This window comes from Bufo bufo, chromosome 9 (assembly GCF_905171765.1).
Source record: "Bufo bufo chromosome 9, aBufBuf1.1, whole genome shotgun sequence".
In the NCBI taxonomy this organism is placed as follows: Eukaryota; Metazoa; Chordata; class Amphibia; order Anura; family Bufonidae; genus Bufo; species Bufo bufo.
In genome coordinates this window covers 164,729,973-164,742,616 of record NC_053397.1, presented here as the reverse complement: position 1 = coordinate 164,742,616, position 12,644 = coordinate 164,729,973, and the positions used below count along the sequence as shown (strand labels likewise).

The 12,644-nt window shown below is 47.0% G+C and overlaps 1 protein-coding gene across 2 annotated transcripts in view; it reads right to left on the bottom strand.

The window, feature by feature from the left end:
* Positions 1-12,644, bottom strand: part of IPPK (inositol-pentakisphosphate 2-kinase) — a 132,988-nt gene that overhangs the window by 11,332 nt on the left and 109,012 nt on the right. For both annotated transcript variants that reach the window (XM_040407391.1, XM_040407392.1), the window contains exons 8-10: positions 12,495-12,567; positions 12,132-12,414; positions 3,936-4,086 (exon numbers count right to left, since the gene is read on the bottom strand). In XM_040407391.1, the coding sequence (XP_040263325.1) occupies positions 3,936-4,086; positions 12,132-12,414; positions 12,495-12,567 (507 nt within the window). The remainder of the gene's footprint in view (positions 1-3,935; positions 4,087-12,131; positions 12,415-12,494; positions 12,568-12,644) is intronic.

The following is a 12,644-nucleotide window of genomic DNA, read 5'->3' as shown; positions in this document are numbered from 1 at the left end:
AACAGGCCGAAAACTGGCACGTGCTACTTTTATATGCCTGAAAACTGGCATACGGCCATGATAAATCACCCCAATATCTTTTTAAATAAAAGTCAGCTTGGCTAATCGCTGGTGATCAGCGGTTATCACTGGGGGAAGCTATGTCTGGTTATACATGTATCTTGCAGGGACAATATTACACTGCACTTGACCATTCAAACAAATGAGTGCCCAAGTAACACATGGGTGCACTAGTCTGTCTTAACTCTTGGGAAAAAAGTCCCAATCAGGGACACCCTTCTAGGATGTACAGACGCCTCCAACAGGCCATTTACACAGGGTTTGTCAGCCCGATTTGAAGTTCTTCAGTCCCTTGAGAGATGGAGCAAGGTGGACTGTAAAGCTGGGCATAGAGTGGGTTTGGTAAAGCTTGCACTGGAGATACAGCCGCAGCCTCAATCGTCTGGGCACCCACAGTCAGTATGGATCCTCTATCACAAAGCTCCAAAATTATTCACTGTAATGGTAAAAGGGTTCACCCTGGATTTCCGACAGGGTGCACAGCACTGTCATGGAGGCGTAGTTCACTCACGGGAATAAAGATTTGTGTATTTGAGCAATATGTCGCTTGTTTTTTTAGGCCAAAATCATTAGCAGGTCAAGTACATATGGGTGAACGAGGCCTTGCTCTGCACTCGGGGGGGAAATGTATCATAGATTAACACTTGACACTGGTCTATGATATCCCCTGGGCTGCAGGAGGACGCGCCCAATTTATAACGAGACACATCCACCAACAGTCGCCTAAACGGAAATCTACGGCAGCTCAGAGTTGCAGTAAATTTCTGTCCTCTTATGCCAAAAAAAAGGTGCAAAAACATAAATGTGCCAGACCCACTGCTCCTCCCCCGGCCCCTTATTGGCAAGGGTGACTTATAAATGCTACTTGCACCTAGATTAAGGTGAAAAGGCATTTAAAAAGTCAAACCCTGGGCTTTAACTTTATTTTTTTCACTATAACGATGGCTGAAATTATAAATTCACTAGGGATCTTAGATTAGGGAATTGGCCGTTTATAGGGCCAGGTATCCCGACGAGGTTGCCCGTTTCGGGGTGGATGCTCTGTGTAGATAGGAAGGGTCACATCAGTTCCCTCCCTTCTCTCTAGGGTTAACTAGGGATCACATCTGAAATAACCTCATTGGACCCGGTCCCCTGCATGAAATCCCATCCGATTAGACAAACCTACAGTGGATCTGGTAAGCCTGTTTCAATATATTATTCACTTCAGATCTTTTTGTGATCACTACCAATACGGGGGGACCTATTATCAATGGGACCCTATCAGTTTTAATTATATTTTTGTACTACACTATTGGTGTTCGTTAGGACACTTTTTTACTGCATATCTATTAAAGATTATATTTTATTTTAAAATTACACTCCTCCTCTAGTCTGGGGACATGTGTTCTTCTTAATGATAAATTCTGCCCTATATTTCTAGAAAACACTACAACTCCATTATTTTAAAACTCACTTACATAATACTGAATCTTAATGTGGCCCATATTATTATCCTATTAAACCATGCTGGGTATGGGGGGGGGGGGACATGACTAAATACTCTCTGAAATTTACAGTCTACATTTCCTATACTTTGCTCTAGTTTTGTAAGTAGCCAACATAATAAAAACGAGATTCTAAAATAATGCTGCTCTGCCATCTAGTGGTGAACTGCTGAACTGTACATACAGTGAGTAGAGCGAACATTGATACAGGATTGTTATTCATCTATTGGGGTGTTGGGGGTAACTGTCTGTGTTACATACAATGGCATCTGTTATTTCAGGCTCACGGCTCCTTCTTGGATCGCACTACTTTCCTGCTTCGCTATATTCTTCCCACACCCATCTCGCTCCTAGAGCCGTGGTGGTTTCTCTTCCAAATTCACTGGGTGTGGCAAAAATGAGAAACTAGGCGGCTTTGTTGTGGGAAAAACTTTTGGGTAATCCTTTCAAAGCCATTAAGACTGCACTGAGAAGCGAGACGGCTTCTCCTGAGGACACGAATACGGGAAGCATCACCATCATGAAAAGGCGGTGCGGCGAACCTGCCCAATTAACCCATTCTGTAAAGTTTGAGGTTTATGGGTTGGTATAAGCCAATCTATCTTTAACTGTATTCTGTGGATGCATCATAAATGTTCAGATTGGACAGGCCCTTTAACAGTAGGATAATAACCATATTATATATAATTCTGTCATCATAGAAGGAGGAGCCGTCACCTCCCCTGACCGGTCTGTTTCAGTAACTACTTACATTCCTCATATGTAACAATTATTCTTATAGACTCTGCTGTGCTGTTCTTCCATTATTCCTTCTAGCAGTTTTTGAATAAATTGCCAGCAGTCCAATAAAAATCAAGCTGGGTACTACCAGTGGAGGGTGCGTCCCTGCACAGTCTGACACTGGCAGTACTGATTGGACAGTGTGTCAGGGCATATCCTCCATTAGTAACATGGCAGTACTGATGAACAGTGCGCAGGGACATATCCTCCACTAGTAACGTGGCAGTACTGATTGGACAGTGTGTCAGGGCATATCCTCCATTAGTAACATGGCAGTACTGATTGGACAGTGTGTCAGGGCATATCCTCCATTAGTAACATGGCAGTACTGATTGGACAGTGTGTCAGGACATATCCTCCATTAGTAACATGGCAGTATTGATGAACAGTGCGCAGGGACATATCCTCCACTAGTAACATGGCAGTACTGATTGGACAGTGTGTCAGGGCATATCCTCCACTAGTAACATGGCAGTACTGATTGGACAGTGTGCAGGGGCATAGCCTCCACTAGTAACATGGCAGTACTGATTGGACAGTGTGCAGGGGCATAGCCTCCACTAGTACCATGGCAGTATTTATTGAACAGTATGCCGGGGCAATTCATTCATAAACTTCTATAAGAAATAATGAAAGAACAGCACAACACAGAGTTCTATAAAAAAAAAAAAGCTGCTCCAGAATTGTTATAGACAGTATATCCAAGGGGGCATAACCCAGTGTAGGGGTCCATCTAAGGGGTATACTGTGTGGGCCATTTAAGGGACCATCATACTGTGATGAGGGCCACTTAAGGGGACATTACACTGGGTGGAAGCCACTTAATGGGGACGTCACTCTGCGAGGAGCATCTAAGAGGACATGATACTGTGTGAGGGGGAACTTAGAGGACACCACTTTGTTCTGGGGGCCTCATTCTGCGTAGGAGCAGTTAAGGGATCATCCTACTGTGAGGGGGCATCATACTGTGTGGGGAGGCACTAAGGAGGCATCACACTGTCAGGGCTACTAAAGGAGCATCATACTGTGTAGGGGCACCAAGGGATTACCCTGCTGTGAGGGGGGCATCATACTCTGTGGGGGACACTAGAGGAATATCGTAATGTCTGAGGGGCACTAAGGGGCATCATTATAGATGGTGGCACTAAGAGGACATTCTTACTGTGTGGGGAGGCACTAAGGGGGCACTCTTCCTGTGTGATCAGCAGAAAGGGGATAAGGTGGACTTAGAGGTGTGGCCCCGCTGATGTTTTTTTCTCCTTAAATATATATTTATTTATTTTTGAGGCTCAGACCTTCACCCGACGCAGCCTCAGGTATGTGGACCTTTATAAAAAGTACTTGAGTATCCCTGAACTATAGCATTTGAATGTGTCTTATAACCTACATACAACACACATGCAGCTACGTTAATGTGTTCTGTTAGTTCTATGTACTGGACAATCCTCCTCTTTCAGGTTGTCCCCAGATGAGACTACATAACAGTTTCCGGCCAGGCCTGAGGGAAATGGTCAAGTTTTCTTATCCACAAAAAATAATCTGAGAACTGTAAGGACCCCAAAGGTCATCAGATAAGACAACAGATCAGGACAGCAGAATTCTTCTTACCGCTCCTCAGGGCACTCCTCCAAATACTTCTCCACCCTCTTATACAAAGGGTGTAGTCCTTCAATGTCCAGCATGTCCAGCATTTGAGCCTGAAGCGTCTTGTACAAGATGCAGCCTTTAGGCAATCCTGTGCTCTCCATCTTGTGTTTATCTGCCAGAAAAAATTTAATGGTCTCACTCCTCAGGAAGACAAGTGAATTACCAACACCAGTGACTGTACATTGATCTCAGTAGTTATGAGGTTGGGCACAATTGGACCTTATGTAGGCTGGGTTCACATCTGCATGGAGGAACAGACTGCCGTATTTCACCGTATCCAGCCACTTTCCAGCATATATGATGACCAAAAAATATTGCATGTAGCATTTTTTTTGTCTGGCTAAAAGCCGGCATGTACGTCGGATACAGTGCTAGAGTTCACAACGCAGATGTGAACCCGGCCGTATAGAAAGCTTGTCCCCTTCTCCTTAGATCACACCAAGCTGAAGGCCTCCACACAGATTACACTACTGTCTGCCAAACCCTCAAAAATGGCAGATTTGTCCGACAAGTTAATGTGCACGAGGAGGTCCCATTTAATGATCTGTCAGGGTGATGAAGGATCGGGCATGTTGAGTTTCTATTAATGTGTAGAGTGAATCTGAATCGCACATCCTCATACCTATGCTTCTGATATGATCATTGTTTACAAATAATCAGCATTTCTTATGATAAAACATGGCTATACAGCAATGTTATCAATCATTTGCTGTGCACTATAAAGAGGCAATTAGTATACAGTTTGATCAAAGAGCATAGGCCCACTTACCGCGACAAGGTTGCCTCTTATTTAAGTGGGAACCCACTCTAACCATGGCGCGGCTCCGTGCGGCGACCACCGCGCCTCCACACCGCTCCAGCAGGCAATGGGACCCAGCAGCCGCACAGCGGCCCCACTGTACAGTGAGGCCACCTGGGCCCCGGGTCCCATCACTCCACCGGCACGGCACAGAAGCAGCGACGGCCGCCGTCCAGCGCCGCATGTGAACTGGTGCTAAAGGCTCACCTGTTCACAACCTCCCAGGAACTCCAACTGGGATGTGGTAGGAATTTATAGAACCTTTGCAGACTTCTGCTAATTTAAAAGCACCTGAGCTAAAATGGGGAGGAGTGCTGATTCAGAAGGTGAGAAAAGACATCATAGCGGAAATTCTATTGATGTGTAGAGTGAATCTGAAGCGCACATCCTCATCCCGGTGGAGTGATGGGACCCGGGGCCCAAGTGGCCTCACTGTACAGTGGGGCCGCTGTGCGGCTGCTGGGTCCCATTGCCTGCTGGAGCGGTGTGGAGGCGCGGTGGTCGCCGCACGGAGCCGCGCCATGGTTAGAGTAGGTTCCCACTTAAATAAGAGGCAACCTTGTCGCGGTAAGTGGGCCTATGCTCTTTGATCAAACTGTATACTAATTGCCTCTTTATAGTGCACAGCAAATGATTGATAGCATCGCTGTATAGCCATGTTTTATCATAAGAAATGCTGATTATTTGTAAACAATGATCATATCAGAAGCATAGGGATGAGGATGTGCGATTCAGATTCACTCTACACATTAATAGAATGTTGAGTTTCAATGCCCAATCATTTAGTTTGTTTTGAAATTCCATCTGCCTGGCGATCTCCAGCCGTGTGCGCCAAACGCACTGCTGTACAGCTTCCGGGCCAGGCGTGAGCATGTCTACACTGCTTGGCCCTGTCAAAGTGGGGAGGGCGTGATCAGCAAGGAAAACGTGAACATGACGTCACAGGGTCCAAGGTGTCGGACCATGTGACCCACCAATCAGATACTGATGACCTATCCAGAGCTAAAAGTCTCCGAAGACTCCTTTATAGGGGTATTTTAGATAAAAACATGCATCACCTAACTTAAGTTAGTACAAGAAATTAAAATTTTTTAGGAGTTCAGTACTGTGACCCCCCCACTGATTATTAGAACAAGGGGCGTTCGTACCTCGTCCCCTCCTCCCCCAGCTGTAGGGTCTGCCAAGGAGAAGTCTGAATGAAGTGGAAGTCAATCATTAGTGCTGTAGCGACAAACTCTAAGCCTGACCGGAAAAGTCGAGGACAGCACATGCTCAACTCCGTCCTCACTCACAGCAAGTTACCCATCCAGAAGATAAAACCCCTTTAAGCTATTCTCTAATAGATATATTTTTATAAGTCACCCTCCTGGAAACCAGGAACAGTGATGATGCTACTACACATTTACTCACTTTCAGACTCTGCCTTATGCCCAATTCTAAAGACAGCTCTGCATCTTAACCCGTAGGATACCAGCGCCGTATATGTATGGGTCTGAAATCCCAGCGCCGTACAGTTACAGAGCGCTGATCGGGCGGGGACAGGAGCTGCAGGGGTCCGGCAGTAACTGATAGCCGGACCCCTGCTGTATGCACCTGCATTGGTGAAAACACTGATGCCAGCGCATTAACCCTTGCACTGCCGAAGTCCGTGCCGACTGTGGCATGTGCGGTATCCTCACAGATCCCGCGCTACTGTGACGATGGCTGGGACGTCAGCCTGATGCCTTCCCTGTCAGCCTGTGAGATCCAGCCCCCTGAATCTCACAGGAAGCAGTAATACACTTACAGCCAATGCATTACAATAGATATATTGTAATGCATTGCAACAGGGTTCAGCCAACGAAAAGTTGAAGTCCCAGAGTGGGACAAAAAAATTATGTAGTAAAAAAATAAATAAAAAGTTTTTCAAATAAAAAATTAAATTAAAGAAGACCTTTCACCAGAATAAAGTATCTAAACTGACTATACAGATGTGTAGCGCGGCGCCCAGGGATCCCCCTGCACTTACTATTATCCCCGGGCGCCGCTCCGTTCTCCGGTTATAGCCTCCGGTATGTTCATAGTTAGGCTCCACCCAGGGGAACCTGACGCCGTCTCTTTCTCCTATGCTGTAGCGCTGGCCAATCGCAGCGCTCAGCTCATAGCCAGGCTATGAGCTGAGCGCTGCGATTGGCCAGCGCTACAGCATAGGAGAAAGAGACGGCGTCAGGTTCCCCTGGGTGGAGCCTAACTATGAACATACCGGAGGCTATAACCGGAGAACGGAGCGGCGCCCGGGGATAATAGTAAGTGCAGGGGGATCCCTGGGCGCCGCTCTACACGTCTGTATAGTCAGTTTAGATACTTTATTCTGGTGAAAGGTCTTCTTTAAAGTAAAAAAAAAATAAATAAAAAAAATAAAAATAAGTAATTTTCCTAAAATAAAGTAAAAAAGAAAATTGTAAAAAATAGGGGGAAATTATTTTTAAGAAAAAATAGTACATTAGGTATCGCCGTGTCCATATCGACCGGCTTTATAAAAACAGCACAGCCTAGTATCAGAGAACATGGCCATGTTCCCTCAGCAGCACAGGGGAGTCTCTTCTCTCCCTCCCCACTGTGCCGCTGCCACCAATGAGAACACAGAGGGGAAGAGGAGGGGCTGTGGCTACTGCGCCACCAATGAAGATACAGGAGGCGGGTGCCGGCTGCATAATCATATAGCCGGCACCCGACCTCGATGACCAGGCACTGCGATCCACGACAGTTAACCGCTTAGGTGCGGCACCTGAGGGGTTAACTGCCGTGAATCGCAGCACCTTGGCATAGAGGTCGGGTGCCATCTGCAGAATCGTATAGCCTCCTGTATTTGAATTAATGGGTGAGTTATCTTCATTGGTGGCTCAGTGCACCCCCCGCCCCCCCAAGTATTAAAGTCATTGGTGGCAGTGGCCACAGGGACCCCTCCTCCTCATTGGTGGCCGTTCCGATTGGAGCCCCAGCAGTGTAATCGCGGGGCTCCGAACGGTTACCATGGCAGCAAGGATGCTAGTGAAGCCCTGGCTGCCATGGTAAGCTCCCTGCTGCTGTGTGTACTATGCACAGGGGAAGTGTGAAGTCCTATTCACCCTAATAGATCTCTATTAGGGTGAATAGGACAATGGTTCTAGCCCCTAAGAGGGGAAATGGTAAATAAAAAGTAAAAAAATAAAATAAAAAATTGTTTAAAAAACAAACAAACAAAAACCGAAATATTAAAGGGACACTGACAGGCCAAATCAGCATATATAGTTAGATATATGACATTACAGGTCTTATAGAGTCTTTTAAAAGCATATAAGTATCCCCCCTGTCCACCTTATAAAGAGCGAAATATAAAGTTTTATAACCTGCTTGTCCGGTCAGCAATCTGCCCAAGGGGCGGCGTTTCATGTGAAAATGCGCCCAGCTAGCCGCTCCCAACTGCCGTTCTTAAGCCCCGCCCAGCTCATCATTATTCACTTCGCTGGGCGGCGGCTAGAACTCTCCCCAGTCCCGATCCTGCGCATGGGCAATTCAATCCTCTGGGCATCGTTCATGCCCAATCTTCTGCGCCTGCGCCCCGCCGTGGTTAGATCGCGCATGCGTACACACACAGCCTGCCTGCGTCTTGGAGGCAGCTGCAGCCTCAGCCATGCACTGTTCAGAGCAGAGCTTCAGAGCGCTGCTCACTCACATCGTCAAAGGGGTTAATAGTGCGTCCCAGAGGATTGAATTGCCCATGCGCAGGATCGGGACTGGGGAGAGTTCAAGCTGCCGCCCAGCGAAGTGAATAATGATGAGCTGGGCGGGGCTTAAGAACGGCAGTTGGGAGTGGCTGGCTGGGCGCATTTTCACATGAAACGCCGACCCTTGGGCAGATTGCTGACCGGACAAGCAGGTTATAAAACTTTATATTTCGCTTTAAGACTCTATAAGACCTGTAATGTCATATATCTAACTATATATGCTGATTTGGCCTGTCAGTGTCCCTTTAAGTCTAAATCGCCCCTTTCCCAATTTTACATATAAAATATATAAACAATAAATAAACATATTACATATCGCCACATCCGAAAAGTCCAAACTATTAAAATACCAAAAAATATTTCCTATGCGGTGAACGCCGTAACAGAAAAAAAATAATAGTAAAACCTGCAATGAGGAAGCTGGCAGCCTACGAGCGTCTTTCCCTCACCGTGCCTGCGCCAAATGCCGAACGGCGCGAGATTTCCCCAGAGCACAGGGCTGGCAGACAGATGCGAGCACTGCCTGGCCCTGTCAATCAGGACTTGGACGGATGGGACAAAGGTGGGAGAACGGAGCCTCAAGGACAGTAATGTTGAACCTTTTAAAGACCTAGTGCCCAAACTGCAACCCAAAACCCACTTATTTATCGCAAAGAGCCAACACAGCAATTTACCCTGAATACTACACTCGAACAGTATATCTTCCATGTACCGTATATACTCGAGTATAAGACGAGTTTTTTGGCACATATTTTTGTGCTCAAAAAGCCCCCTCGTCTTATACTCGAGTCTAGGTCTGTCTTAGCTCCGGTAATAGCAGGCAGTGCGGGGGGGGGGGCGGCGCTCACTCACTGACGTCACGCGCCTGCGCCGCCTAGTGAGAGCAGGCGCGTGACGTCAGTGAGTGAGCGCCGCCCCCCGCACTGCCTGCTATTACCGGAGCTAAGACAAAGTAAGATACCGTAGTTACTGATTCGTTTATAAATATACTGCTGTGAGCGTCGGGGAGGGGGATCTGTGGATGGCACTGTAGGGGGATCTGTAGATGGCACTGTTTAGGGGGGAGATCTGTGGATGGCACTGTTTAGGGGGGAGATCTGTGGATGGCACTGTTTAGGGGGGAGATCTGTGGATGGCTCCCAGTATTTAATGCAGAGTGTGTGTGTATATAATGCACACACACTGCATTAAATACAGGAAGTCAGAGTCAGACTCCCATCAATCTGAGTCACCCTCTTGCAGATGTGTGTATATAATGTAGAGTGTGTGCATTATATACACATACACTCTGCATTATAGCTGCATTTCCCACCCTAGTCTTATACTCGAGTCAATAATTTTTCCCTTTTTTTGGGGTAAAATTAGGGGCCTCGGCTTATATTCGGGTCGGCTTATACTCGAGTATATACGGTACTTTATCATTTAGTTATAATAGCCTGCCTACATTCTGTGCGTTGTCTGTGCCGTTCATAGTGCGCCCTGCTCTTATGAATGGCAGGAAAAATCAAAGGCCTATTGGTACACCTTAGACTTTTTCCAGGGCGGGGTGCCCACAGAGAGGGCTCTGAGTGCCACCTCTGGCACCCGTGCCATAGGTTCGCCATCACTGCTCTAGGAGCTGGAACAACACCCCCTGCTCCTAGAGGCTAATTAGCATATTCGAAAAGTTAGATTTCTGGCATAACGGGGGCATAAATAAAAGTAGGAATAGGCTAGTTAGGTTCAGCTGATATTAGCACATCGCTATTGTCAGCTAGCTTAATAGGGTTACATTTGGTGACAGAAACCCTTTAAGTGTTTCGGCAAAACGGATCCGGATTTCTGGTCTGCAGATGACACCGGAGAGATTGATCCGGTATTGCAATGCATTTGTGAGACGCATCCGGATCCGTCTCACAAATGCATCCGTTGGCATCCGGACTGCCGGATACGGCATGCAGTTCCGGTGACGGAACTGCCTGCCGGAATCCTCTGCTGCAAGTGTGAAAGTACCCTTAAGAGTAGAGAAATTCAAATTTAGAAAATTGTGAATTTTTTCAAATTTTTGGTGAATTTTGGATTATTTTATACATAAAAGTTGAAATATATCGAATTCACCATTAACATGAAGTACGATGTGTCACGAGAAAACACTCTCTGAATGGTCTGGATAAGTAAAAGCATTCCAAAGCTATTACCACATAAAGTGACACATGTCAGATTTTCAAAAATCGGTCTGGGATTTAAAGAGGACCTTTCACTAGAATAAAACATCTAAACAGACATGTAGAGCGGCGCCCAGGGATCTCCCTGCACTTCCTGTTATCCCCGGGCGCCGCTTCGTTCGCCCGGTATAGCGTCCGGTATCTTCATAGTTAGGCTCCACCCAGTTGAGCCTGCAGGCATCTCATTCTTTCATGCTGTAGCGCTGGCCAATCGCAGCGCTCAGCTTATAGCCTGAGAGGCTTTTTTTTCTCTCAGGCTATGAGCTGAGTGCTGCGATTGGCCAGCGCTACAGCATGGGAAAATGAGACGCCGGCAGGTTCCCCTGGGTGGAGCCTAACTATGAAGATACCGGAGGCTATACCGGGCGAACGAAGCGGCGCCCGGGGATAACAGTAAGTGCAGGGAGATCCCTGGGCGCCGCTCTACATGTCTGTTTAGATGTTTTATTCTAGTGAAAGGTCCTCTTTAAGGTGAAAAGTGGCTCTGTACTGAAAGGGTTAAACAGGTTATGCCATGACTGATGTAAACAATGAAAATCAGACATCATAATAATAATCTCTTTCTAAGGCCGCATGCACACGACTGTGGTGTGTTTTTCAGTCCGCAAACCGCAGCTCCGCAAAACACGGATGGCGTCCGTGCGCGTTCTCTCAATTTGTTGAACGGCACGGCCAGCCTTTACACATAACTGCGCGGACAAGAAACGGACAGGTTATATTTCTTTTTTGCGGGGCCACGGAACGGAGCAACGGATGTGGACAGCACACGAAGTGCTGTCCGCATGTTTTGCGGCCCCATTGAAGTGAATGGGTCCGCATCCGGGCCGCCAAAACTGCGGCTCGGATGCGGACCAAAACAACGGCAGTGTGCATGAGGCCTAGCACAGCTAGAACCTGCCCTGTACCTCACATGGATCCGGAGCTTCCGCTATTTATTGCTCCAATAGCTCTGCAAGATTTTCTTCAGATTGGCAGCTCAGGGGACGTGTCCTTTCTGCCGCAGCTCACTCTCTGTAGATGGCAGAGCTTCTAACAGTAGATATGGCTGTTGGCAGTTGAAGGATGGAACTGAGCATGTGCGACCAACTTAGTAGGTGGATGTGCCCATTACTACACAGATCAAACATCAGGGGGCGCCATTAGAATGAAGTATAAGCAATCTCTCTGAACTGGAATGTTTGTTTTTTTTCCCCATGTATCACTTGACGACACTCTGCCACTGAAGCCAGTGATTGTCTGCAGCAGTGCATGCGATTCCGTCTAATGTGTACATCCATAGGACTGGAAACATCACTGACAGAAGCCTCTGCCAAGTGGACAGAAGCAGGACTTATTCGTGAATATAGAAACCCATCAATTTACACCACGGGGACCCTGGCAGAAGTCATTCAGAAAGTGTAGTTCTTACCACTTCTCAGATACTCTGTGCAGAAGTGACTAGCCTCACAGTAATTCCTTCCCTGAGACACCGGGATGGGCTTCATGTTGCCAGCTCGCCCTTGGTCTGCACTGGTGCTTAGCAGCGTGCTCGTCAGCACATGAATCAGTTCTTTCAGGACATTCTTTGTGCACTGAGGACCACCAACCAATCCATTTGCAGGGAAGAAAAATGGCTTCAGTTGGCGAGCTAGCTCGTTCAGGTCTGGGAGGTACTCCTGGTCATCCCGACATCCATAGATTAATTCTCCGTTCTAAAAAACAAAAGCCAAGACATGGAGATGGCGGAGAATGGTCTCATCATATTCACAGATCGGCATAAACAGGCTCGTACCTTAAAGATTTTTAAGTTGTTTTGCGACTCCTGAAGTAAACTCATCAAGGCAAAGTGCATTCTCTGTTTATGGCTGCGAAAAGAAGGAAAGGTCTATGGTCAGCACGAGAAGCTTTCTCCCAGACTAGATGTTCACTACTGTGGCCTTCT